The sequence below is a fragment of the Perissodus microlepis genome, chromosome 5, assembly GCF_051167445.1.
Source record: "Perissodus microlepis isolate ML-2025 ecotype Zambia chromosome 5, ASM5116744v1, whole genome shotgun sequence".
NCBI lineage: Eukaryota > Metazoa > Chordata > Actinopteri > Cichliformes > Cichlidae > Perissodus > Perissodus microlepis.
In genome coordinates this window covers 8,654,692-8,667,112 of record NC_140465.1, presented here as the reverse complement: position 1 = coordinate 8,667,112, position 12,421 = coordinate 8,654,692, and the positions used below count along the sequence as shown (strand labels likewise).

The 12,421-nt window shown below is 39.4% G+C and overlaps 1 protein-coding gene across 2 annotated transcripts; it reads left to right on the top strand.

The window, feature by feature from the left end:
* The first annotated feature begins 178 nt into the window (after positions 1–178).
* top1a (DNA topoisomerase Ia) lies at positions 179–11,981 on the top strand. 2 transcript variants are annotated; one of them, XM_084927639.1, is made up of 21 exons: positions 179–343; positions 776–800; positions 3,675–3,771; positions 3,870–3,990; positions 5,120–5,172; positions 5,269–5,364; positions 5,481–5,550; positions 5,666–5,754; positions 5,902–6,017; positions 6,097–6,218; positions 6,318–6,440; positions 6,775–6,962; positions 7,054–7,198; positions 7,523–7,666; positions 7,813–7,998; positions 8,078–8,146; positions 8,296–8,410; positions 8,570–8,697; positions 10,073–10,167; positions 10,304–10,453; positions 10,639–11,981. In XM_084927639.1, exons 1-21 carry the CDS (start codon positions 311–313, stop codon positions 10,739–10,741), a joined length of 2,268 nt encoding a protein of 755 aa, XP_084783765.1. In that variant the 5' UTR covers positions 179–310; the 3' UTR covers positions 10,742–11,981. The 2 variants fall into 2 exon arrangements, with proteins under 2 accessions (XP_084783765.1, XP_084783764.1); XM_084927638.1 differs by having other exon boundaries at positions 3,663–3,771.
* The last annotated feature ends 440 nt before the right edge of the window (positions 11,982–12,421 follow it).

The following is a 12,421-nucleotide window of genomic DNA, read 5'->3' as shown; positions in this document are numbered from 1 at the left end:
ATTCACCTGGGGGGTCAAGTGAACACAGACGAGATGCAGACCTGAGCTTTAACTGGCTTGTACGCGAGGAACATGTGAACCTCGCTCCTCCAGTGGGCCTGGAAAGCAACACGTTTTTTTTAGAAGGAGGAGCTATGATGATCTGTACCATTTAAATTGAAACGCATGCGCATTAGCGTACAATTGGGACTTAGATATCGCTTACACAACCGTGTCTTTTCTTCATTCTGCCTGCATCTCCTCGCCGGTGTGTGGGAACCTACACGTTTCTCATTTTTTTTTTATTTAACAGTCAAACAGCGTTTTAGAAATGAGTGGGGACCATTCCCACAACGAGGACCAGGTAATGTTAAAAGTATTTTATAAATGTCATCAGCGGTGGGTACCGGGTACCGTCTCCGGCTACTCTATTTGGTTTGACGGGTACTCGGCTAGCAGTGACTGCTAGCGCACGTTAAGTGGCTATGTTTGTAAGCTAGCTCATTTTATTGTTTACTGCGTCTTGACAGTCTCGTGACGTTTCTACTTTGAATATGTCAAATGTATTATTTACAGTTTACATCCGGAATTATATATTTATGTATAACGTTAGCTGTAACCAGTGTTAGCCGCAGCGGCTTCGGCCGCTAAGCCATTACTATTCAGCATAGGAAGCTAACCGAGCTAGCTAGTAGCGAAAAAACTCGCTCTGCCATCCAGTAAGTTCAAAGTTAGTTAGCTAGCTAGTTAGCTTATCTACTGCGAATTTTAACATTCATCCTTCCTTTTTTTGCAGATTGACTGTGGCTCCCGGGTCAATGGTAAGTTTATCACATTAAACTAAAAAAGGTAAAGGAGGATTCTTCTCAAAGTCTGTCCTGTCTTAACTGATCACATCTAACATTACGTTAGTTCTCTGTAGAGGACAGAAATGGCGTCCAGAGACTAAGTCCTCTGTCTCACTCACAAGCGTCTATTGTTCAAAAGGGAGGCCTTGTAAAAGCTTTTCCGTACATTATTTTAACGATTTGAATCAATATTACCACGCAGCTGGAGGTGTTTTATTAGTTTATCGTTTTAGTATCTTTTGTTGGCGAGCTTTTAACAGCATATTTCTCCCCTGAAAGTGAGGGTTTGGGGGTTGAGGACTTAGTCTCTGCGCCATTTTCTTTTTCGGTGTAGCGGCCTGACTGTTGCAAGCTGAACCCAGGCTGTGAAGTGCAGATGGCTGTGTGGAGGAAAATGGAAAGTCATAGTGCTTCATTAAGATAACCAAGTGGAGGCCAGAGACTGCAGTTATTATTTTTTTTAAATGCGCGATATTAAAAGCGTTTATTTTTTGTCGCTACTGGGACTTTACTTTCCCACATCATGGTAAAGAGTGGATCATTTTTAGGTCGACTCACGTTTCAAAATCAAGTTAGAAGCTCTTCATTACCCATCACAGTGCAACTTTGAGTATTGAATATTACATGGACTTAATAACGTCTCAAAGTTTAAAGTGAGCTTAGGACTTTTTTGTTTTTTAAATGCTACAATCACGTGTGTGAAATCAGAATATTAACCATAATGTACTGATAACTGGGAAAAAAAAACAAATTTTAAAAAATGTTGTAAGTTAATTAGTTTTTGTTCAATTGTGGCTGGTAAAAGGATTCTCACAATTTTGTTGTACATGTACAATGGCAATAAAGTGCTATATTTCTATTACATTCTATGCACTGTTTTAAGTTCATAAGAGATAAAATTATTAAGGTTGATTTCTTTACAAGTGGCATTTATACTGCTGTGACTAGGGTTGGGGGGGGGGGGATATAGCCCAAACATAATATCGCGATATGTCACTGTGTTTTGACAGTATGACAAAGTACACAATAAATTGTTATTCATTTGGCAGCGTAAACATAACAAATTGCCTTGAAATATTTTATAAGCTTAAAATATTAAACAGGTAACTTTTAGTGCAATAACTTTAATTATTAACTTTCAGTTTTAAAGACTAAAAGTAAATTCTCCCTCTGTTCTTTGAGTGGAAAAAGTCTGTTTAAAACAAATGGTATAACAAAATAAAATCTACAGTGCAGTTTACAAAAAATTTTATCTTTAAATGTTTGGGAGTGCAGTCTTGGAAAAATGTCCTTTTCGGAGTGTGTATCTGTATCACAAGTCTAGCTTCTTAATAAGTTGCATGAAGTCTTCCCTTTTCCAGCGTTTGGATTGGCATCATGTCTTTCGCCAAACAAATGGTGACATCGTTCCTGCGTTTGCTTTTCTTTCTTTTTGGGTCATATGGAGTACAACTGGCGAGACTCGGCGATTCCATGATGAACTAGCTTACTTTGTTTTAGTTTTGTAGCATTAGCTGCAGAGCTTTCCTCCTGGGCTTTCAAACACTCCTGGTACAGACTCTGGTGCTGATGCTTGAGATGGTGAAAGAAGTTAGAGATATTTCCCGCATTTCTATATTACTGGCTTCTTGCGCTCCTTGCATGTTATCGTGGTCTGTTCTGTATCTGTTCATTTGTATCCAAAATATTCCACACCAGTGAAGTAGCTGCTCTTTTTGGGAACTAAACCTTCAGCAGTAATGCTGCATTCACCTTCACAACTTTAATAAGTTTGTGCTGCTTGACCCACTTAAGTGTAATCCGGTGACATGGTTATGCCATGAAATTGACACTTTTTTTTTTTTTTTTTCTCTTCTCTGAGGCAAACCCCCCCCCCCCCCTTCAGCTGTATTGTTGTGAGTGATATGACATGGCCCACCCCTAGCTATGACACAAGTCATAGTTCTGATTAATCTGCACCAAGGCAACATTTGTCTGTGGTACTTACAGACCCTTAGCTAACACGGTCTTTACTTTCAGGCTTGGCTAAATTGGCTCAACTTTGTAGTTTATTAGTAACAGTACTTTTTATTTCACTAAGCAATCTGGCATAAATCGGAGTAGAATAAAACTCATCTCTGGATTAATGGCTGAACAAAGACATCCGAATTAAAAGAAACTAAATGAGCAAGATCTGAATCTGTTCTGAGACGGGCTTGGTCACTGATTAAACTTCTCATGTTTGGTACATGTGTGCCATTTTTTGTCTTGTACTCTAGGAAATGTAGACATTCACATTGGTTAGATGGGCTAGAAGCTCTCAGATCTCCTTTTGCCTTAGACTTAAGGACAGTTTCTCTAAAAGAACCAGATTTAATTTGGCATTTGTTAATGACAATGTTGGGGTGTTAGCTCTTTAATTTTGAGAACTCTCTCTCTCTTTTAGGATTACGTTCCAGTCTTGGCTTGCACATTAAAGAAACTCAAAAGGCTATTTGGTTCTCTTGCATGTTTTAACATGCTAGTTGCTTCATATTGTCCAAAGCATGCGGCTTATAGTGGCAGTAGGAGGTGCTGTGCTGCTGTGTAATACATTATCTATTTGCAGCCTGCATGACATTCATTTGGGACAGACCTTTTTGTACTGTGTAATTTGTTTCTACTAAGAGAATAGACACAGGTGGACTGTTAAAGTTGTCATTTAAGTGTAGTTTTCTGGACATTATCAATCTTGGCTGCTTGAGAGGACTCTGTTTTTGCTACTTACGCATTGAAACACACTTTCACATGTTTGCATATTAGTCCTCAGTGTGAGCAGTTGTATCATTGTCTTGTTTATTTTGAAATTTAATACAGTTTTATTTTCAGACTCTCACAAGCATAAAGACAAATATAAAGAGAAGGAACACAAACATAAGGACCACAAGAAGGATAAGGAGCGGGAGAAATCAAAATATGGAAACAGGTATAGTGTGTGTTTGTGCTTTGCTAGACATGCTTGATTGCTTTAAATAGTGGAAACTGAATGAGGTTAAATTAAGTTGTGAATTTCTAACACTATAGCGATCACAAGGATTCCTCTGATAAAAAGCACCGAGATAAGGAGAAGGAAAAGATGAAGCACAAAGATGGCAGCACAGACAAGTATAAGGAAAAGCACAAGGAGAAGAGGAAAGAAGAGAAGGTGACTTGCCAAGGAACTGCATGATTGTAACATTTACAAATTAATTTTAGAGTGATGCTACATTAGGCAATTATGTTGTCTAAATCATACACTGATATTATGTATTATGGATTAAAATTTTTTTTTTTTTTTTTTTTGTTTTAAAGATGTGATAAATGGGAGAGTGAGAGCTGTGTGAGATGACCAGAATTTCATTTCCTGTTATTAGTCATTTCTTATCCCACTAACAAAATCACAAGGTAGTGCGTTTTCTTCAAATTCAGTGAATAGTTTATGCAATCACTATATGGAAAGAGTGCTGTTGCTCTTTAATATTTAAATTCAAAAACTAAAAAAATATTGGACTTGTGTGGCGACATCCATAATGATAAATGCTAGATGACCCCACACCGTCCCAAGGTTTCCCCAGAGCTTTCCTGATGTTTCCAGCTATCCTTATTGCTGGATGCTGAGTGTCCAGTCTCTGAAGTGCACCATTGAGCTCGTGCAGGGATGCGTTGTTCAAGTCGTCCACACATCTGCTGCTGCAGCGTAGTATGCTACGTTGTGGATTTCCTCCACTACTTTGGCTCGACACTAGTAATATAAATGAGGCAGTTCAACTTAGGTGAAGTGTTTTCAGCGGGGTGTCGTGTACCTTAAATAGAGTGCTTTAAAGTCACAAAACCCTATAGATATGTTGTAATAGATGCTGTTATCTTCATGAGTCTTTATATGGCATCCAATGCAAAAGCCTGTTCTAACATTAGACTTTGCTCTAGCTTGAGCACTTAAACTCCTTTTGCTTCTCATTCGTAAACTCTTTCCATATTCTTTCACGCGATTCTTGCATAGGTTTGTGTCTGTGGCAGGGACTGGTTTGCAGTATAACTGACATAACGTCATTATGGTATATTTCATATTGCACAGTCTTATTGGGGTTGTCTACTTAAAATAATGTATTGTACTGTCAAACTACTCTTGATATCAGTGTTTATCTACTTAGATTTGGTGCTGTCAGATTAGTTTTGAACCCTGTAGAGAGGTTTTATAATGGAAGTATGCGTTTATAATTTTGCGTGTATGTGGGCATAGTTGTCATTTGCACTTCAGGCTCTTCTGTCTTACTGCCATTGTGTAAACATTTCAGATGAAGTCCTTTGATGAGAAAATAAAAAAGGAAAAGGAGAATGGCTTTGCCAGGTATGTCAGCACTATACTTTGCTCTTAAGTGCTGTCAGGATGCAGCATTCATATGAAGCTATCTAACTTCTGTTTTTAATGCGTTTTCTTTGGCAGCCCACCGTATATGAAGTCTGAGCCTGAGGATGATTTTTACCACTCTCCAAAACACGAGAGGTCTCTAAAAAGAGAAAGAGATGATGATGATAACGAGTAAGTTCTCTGTTCATAGACTGTAGTCTGTTTCACTAGGTTAGAGCATCTGTAGTCATCCATGCAAGTAAAGTTGTATCGCTGAGGCCTGATAACAAAGAGTGTTTTTGTTTCAGCGCTGAATTCAAACCTAAAAAAATAAAAACTGAAAATGACAAGAAGGCCAAGAAAAGGAAACAAGACGAGGTAAGTAAGAGACTTTAGTAGAGGGCAGAATTGTTTTGCTGCCATATCTTTTGTGTTAACTGTTAATCCCTACGTTGTCAGAAAGAACTAGAATACTTTCACTTCCTTTTCCCAGGACATTAAGTCCAAAAAAACAAAACACAAAAAAGAAGTAACCGATGGAAAAAAGAAAGCAAAGAAAGAGCCTGAGGAGAAGTGGAAATGGTGAGTTAATTGGGTTAGCCAGCTGTACCAATCATACATGCTTATCAGTGTGGTGACAGGACAGCTGGATGTATTGTTGCTGGATTTTTTTTGTTTTTGTTATTTTCACTGTCATTATGTAAAAATGATTTAGTTGCTTGATTCTAGGTGGGAAGAGGAGAGATACACAGATGGTGTCAAATGGAAGTTCCTTGAACACAAAGGGCCGGTGTTTGCACCAGCGTATGAACCTCTTCCTAGCCATGTCAAATTTTACTATGATGGTAAGGCTTTGCACAGTTCATCTTGTATGCTAGTGAAGGACTCTGAGGTGATTATAAATGTCTGACTTTTACATTTCAGGTAAACATATGAAGCTCAGCCCAGAAGCGGAGGAGGTAGCGACCTTCTTTGCCAAAATGCTGGATCATGAATATACCACCAAGGATATCTTCCGTAAAAATTTCTTTAAAGATTGGAGGAAGGTAAGCCTAAAATCTCTGCTCCTGTTCCTTAAAAAAAAAAAAAAAAAAAAATCTGTTCTTTGATTTACTTTAGTTTTTTTCAAAATTTTCTGGACACAGGAAATGACTTCAGAAGAAAGGGCTAAGCTCACAGACCTGAAAAAGTGTGACTTCGCTGAGATGAGCGAATACTTCAAGGCACAATCTGAAGCAAGGAAAGCCATGTCTAAAGAGGAAAAACAAGTAAGCTGCTGCCTACGTGTAGTGGGGCACACAGCATATTAACCTTAAACCCCAACATTCATTGACTCCTGTAGAGGGCTCTAGAGTTTTCTGCCATGCTGGATGTCATGTACCTAATAACAAAAGTGTGTTTCAGTTCTCCTTGGCTTTAATTCTGTATTTCCCCACTGATATCACACATCTTGTGAAACTTGATCAGTTAGTCAGGAAGAAATTCATAATGTTAGGCTGCTGTGATTTGATTAAAATTGACACTTAAATGGTTCCAGTGAACAGTGAGTACCTAAAGGACCTCTGCAAAATGAAGCTTTTTTTATTTTTATGCCTTTTGTAGAAAATAAAGGAAGAGAATGAACGCATCTTGCAGCAATATGGCTTTTGCATCATGGACAACCACAAGGAACGTATTGCTAACTTCCGCATTGAGCCCCCAGGCCTGTTTCGTGGTCGTGGAGACCATCCTAAAATGGGGATGCTCAAACGCCGAATCAGGCCCCAAGACATTATCATCAACTGCAGCAAGTGTGTAAAGTAGTTTTATTTTCTCCTCGTGCTGATTACTAGCTTTTAATGCAGAATGTGGTAACTAAATATTCACTGTGTTCCATAATAGGGATTCCAAGGTTCCTGAGCCGCCTCCCGGCACCAAATGGAAAGAAGTTCGTCATGACAATAAGGTGACTTGGCTGGTGTCGTGGACAGAAAACATTCAAGGCTCCATCAAGTACATTATGCTGAACCCGAGCTCTCGAATCAAGGTAGGCACCATAGCTGGCACATGCACTACGACTTTTTTTTGTCTCCAGTCAAAGTTGAAATGATGCTGTATGGTCCAGTGGTCTCCTTAAAACTTTCCTGACTCTTTTGTGTTGCTTGCTCCACTGGAATGTAAAAATTGAGACGTTTCAAGAGCAGATTTTATTCTTTTATTTTTATTTTCTTTTCTTTTTAAGTGACACGACATACTCCTGTCCTGTGGAAAAACCTAATTTAATTGGCTGTCACATAAATCAAATTGGGCATGCTTGTTTATGTAGACCTTTGCCTAATTTGTTACTCCTGTCTCATCTTTTTGCCTGCAGGGAGAGAAGGATTGGCAGAAGTATGAAACGGCACGTCGACTGAAGAAATGTGTGGACCGCATCAGAGCCCAGTACCGCGAAGACTGGAAGTCCAAGGAGATGAGGATCAGACAGAGGGCTGTGGCTCTCTATTTCATTGATAAGGTGAGGTCCTGTTACTGCTATTTGCATTATCGAGTGGGTGCATTTTGAAGGTTTTATGGTGTAATGACTTCACATTGCATGTGAGGGTTGGTGCGTTCTTGAACACTACCTCATTTAAGGTACCGTCTTTGTCTGGTGTACACTAGCTGGCTCTGAGAGCGGGTAATGAGAAGGAAGAAGGAGAGACTGCAGACACTGTGGGCTGCTGCTCGCTGAGAGTTGAACACATCAAACTCTATCCAGAGAACGAGGGTCAAGAGTACGTAGTAGAGTTTGATTTCCTGGGTAAAGACTCGATCCGCTACTACAACAGAGTCCCTGTGGAGAAGAGGGTGAGCACCATTCTTACTGAAATGCAGTACTTTCGTGTAAACTCTGCTTCTTTATTTATGTGTGATTTGCCTTTTCCAGGTATTTAAGAATCTACAGTTGTTTATGGAGAACAAAGAGCCTGATGATGACCTATTTGATCGGCTGAATGTAAGTAAAATATACCCAGTTAAAGAAAACAAATTCCCTTTAATTTATGACTTGAGAATTCACAACATAAATCCTTATTTGAAATGACTTTCATAGCACCGCCATCTGCCTTTTTAAAACTTGGTTTCTTAATTGCATGTCTTCCTCAGACATCAATCCTGAACAAGCACCTTCAGGAGCTGATGGATGGTCTGACAGCCAAAGTTTTCCGTACATACAACGCCTCTATCACCCTGCAGCAGCAGCTGAAGGAGCTCACGACTGGTGTGTTTCCACGTAAATTGTGTAGAAATAACAAGGAGACACAGCAAACTGTGTTCTGGTTTTGTTGTTATTGGTAAGCTTTTTATGTAGGTTTGTCTGCTGTTGTATAGCAAACAGGGTGGTGATAACTTTATTTTTTTTTTTTGTTCTTAATCTTAGCGGAGGAGAACATTCCGGCCAAAATCCTATCCTACAACAGGGCCAACAGGGCAGTGGCCATTCTGTGTAACCATCAGAGGGCTCCACCGAAGACATTTGAGAAGTCTATGCAGAACTTGCAGTCAAAGGTAAAAACTTTTTGCATACTCCAGTGAACTGAAAATGGTCCTTTTTTTTTTTATTTTTATTTTTTTTATTTTATTATTATTATTTTTATTTATTTTGTTTCCTTTTGCCAGTCCTGGTGTGGAGATTGCTCTGTTTAGTTTTTATATTTGTTTTTTGACTTTTCACTCTAAACTCAACCAACAATGCTGCTAACATAAGAGGAGTTTCGCGGGGGGGGGCACACCACTTTACATAGAAATCAAAACTTTGAAGTCATTCAAATGCAGAGTATTGAGGAAATATGTTAACACAATTACAGAACCAAAAAGGTGGAACTGGGTAGTGAGGGCCTTGTGCACACATACTAAAGCAATTATGTAGTTTATCTCCTAAACAAAAAGGCAAGCATGTGGGCACATTTGGATTAGATGACTTACTAAATGGCTTTGCAGACAAGGTTGAAGCATTTTTGTAAACAATAATTAAAGACCGCCTGACCAACATGCACTGCAGAACATTGTTCCATGAGTTTTGTCTCCCCTCTTTCCAACTTGAGACAAAAAAAAATTAACTTTGTCCATCATCTAAATTGACTTTTAAAAATCCCTACAGCTGTGTTGTTTTATTTTTATGCATGACAGATTTACCCATGCTTGGAGATGTGTCCATCAAGCAGTGCGCTCCTGTTGTGCCATGCAGAGCACTCAAACTCCCTGACTCAGGCACTTTGGGTGTCATCCCTGCTAATTTAGGGGGGGGGGGGACCCCTAAATGATATTGCAGTATTCACAGTACAACTTGGGGTTATAGTACAGTTTTTCACTAGACATTAGGCATTTGCTTCCTTGGGATTTATAGCCACTAGCCAGCTGACGGAGCTACACCATGTGAATCATGGTTCTTCTGATTTTTGGCCACCCTGTAGGGGTACACTAAACTATAGTCTCAAGTTAAAAACAATCTGAGCATGGAAGTGTCTAGACCAGCGGTCCCCAACCTTTTTTGCACCACGGACCGGTTTATGCCCGACAATATTTTCACGGACCGGCCTTTAAGGTGTCGCGGATAAATACAACAAAATAAAACTAGTACCGGTACCGAAAAAAAGATTTATTCATAACACACGTGAAAAGACCCAGGAAAACCGAGTTAACGATAAAAACGATAACAAAATAACGCTGAAAACCGATAAAAAACCCTGAAAACCATACATTTCTCACCCGAGCCTCAACTCTCGCGGCCCGGTACCAAACGACTCACGTACCGGTCCGAGGCCCGGGGGTTGGGGACCGCTGGTCTAGACAGTACAAATGTAATCCCCAAAATATAAATGTCAACAGTTGATCAATAATAAAATTGATCAAACTCATCTGAAATGATTACTGTCATCCTTAGATTGACGCTAAAAGGGACCAGCTTGCTGATGCCAAGAGAGAACTGAAGAGCGCCAAGGCAGACGCTAAAGTACGAAAAGATGAAAAATCCAAAAAGTAAGTAGTCAGAGGTTTAATAAAGTGCTTTTTGTTTTTGTTTGTTTTTGCTTTTTTTTGTTGTTTTTTTTTTCTCTCCCCTCTTGTTGTGAATCTTGTTTACATGCTTGTATTGCATTGTCTGCTTTCTCTGTAGGGCAGTGGAGAGCAAGAAGAAAGCAGTACAGAGGATAGAAGAGCAACTGATGAAGCTGGAAGTGCAGGCAACTGATCGAGAAGAGAATAAACAGATTGCACTCGGTACTTCCAAACTCAACTATCTGGATCCTCGCATTTCTGTGGCTTGGTAAGAGATTATTAAATTTTCTACCTTATGGTCACAAAGTAAAGGTAAATTTTGGTGGTCAAAGGTCACTGACAAGGCACCAACTCCAATTTAAGAGGTGTCCTGTTACTTTTTGCAGTAACATGTAGTATGAAAAGCACTGCTGCAATAAAACCTGTCCTTTATCTTATGACATTGTGGTGTAGGTGTAAGAAGTGGGGCATTCCCGTGGAAAAGATCTACAACAAAACCCAGCGTGAGAAGTTTGCCTGGGCCATTGACATGGCAGAAGATGACTATGAATTTTAAATCCCAGTTTGTGGTTTTAACTATGATACTTTTTTCTTTTTTTTTTCTTGGGGGGGAAAAAAAAAATTGGATACTTGTTTTTTTAGCTTTACTGAATTTTGCTCCGTGGCCAGACCTGACAAGGAATTTCAGAACGTTTGAGCAAAAAACAAAAAGGGCGACAAGATGAAATGATGTGAGGCCATTATGAAGGGTTAGGGGGGAGTTGTGGATAGTCTAAACATCTGATCTGAGATCGGGCAACAAGACTGAACTTTACCCACGACTAGGATTCAAGGCTTAGTACTTGTAATTTAAAGACCCTTTTACCTTCTGTGATTGTCCACACTCTGGGACAAAAACCTGACAATGCCTGAACTTTGAACTCTGTGGTCCTTTTAGCTACTGTATCAAGCAAAAACAATGCTTTGTATCATTTTATTTTCTTTGTTCACTCACTTTGTATTTTAGCCATCCCATGTATTATTAATGAATTCTATATTTTGATAGACAAAGTAAAAAATTGAATGAATTCCTTAACTACACCCACGCGCCTTTTGAGGAAATGAAAATGTGAGTGTTTGCGTGTGTGCGTGCGCGTGCTTGTGTGTTAGGGCTCAACCGTAGAAGCTGTCTGTTTGGGTGAATATTTTAAACTGGACTATGTTGAATTGTTGAGCATGGAAGGGGATGTCTGGGCAGGCAAAGGGGAAAATACTGCAACCATGTCAATATTTACTTAAACAAGCAGAATGTGAATATTTTGTTTTACAGCTTCTATCAGGGACTTTTTTTTTTTTTCATTGTAAATGTGAACCAATCATTTTTATCCTTTTTGTTGCTAGCATCCTCGGACTCTCTCGCTGCATAGCCCTGTCTACATCTGATTTTTAACTTAATTTAAACAATTGTTCCAAAAAACCTCCCATATCTGTTACTTGAAGATGCTATGATAATGTATAAAGTCAGAAAATGGAGAGCGTGTGTGTGTGAGGGATATCAACTTTTGCCAAAAAGGAAAAAAAAAATCACCAAACTGTTACCATTTTAGGCAGGTTTTTAATTGTGTAATGATTGAGTATTGTAACATTTAATGTGAATTCAGTTCATTTTACTCCACCCTGTTCCACTCTTATAGAAAAGTTGATGTAAGTAGCTGTAAAGTCAACATTTTATTCCTGTTTTACCTTTTTTGTCATAGCCTTTTGATCATGTTTTAAGCTCATTGTAGATTGGAAAATGAATAAAACATTACAGGTAACTCATTGGCTTTGTGTGTTTTCTCGTTCTCTCTCTTACGCCACTGAAATGGCAACACCTCTTCTTCATTTTATGTTTTATTAATTACATTTATTTCACGGCAGCACAGTGGTTAGCACTATTGCCTCACAGCAAGAACATCCTGAGTTCAATTGCCCCCATCAGGCCGGGGTCTTTCTGTGTGTTTGCATGTTCTCCCCCGTGTTTGTGTGGGTTCTCTCCGGGTACTCCGGCTTCCTCCCACATTCCAAAGACATGCAGTTAGTGGAGATGGGTTAATTGGTAACTCTAAATTGCTTGTGAGTGCGACTGGTTGCCTGTCTCTAAGTGTAGCCCTGCAACAGACTGGTGACCTGTCCGGGGTGTACCCTGCCTCTCACCCTAAGACAGCTGGGATGGGCTCCAGCCTTCCCCTGCAACCCTGACAAGGATAAACTAAAG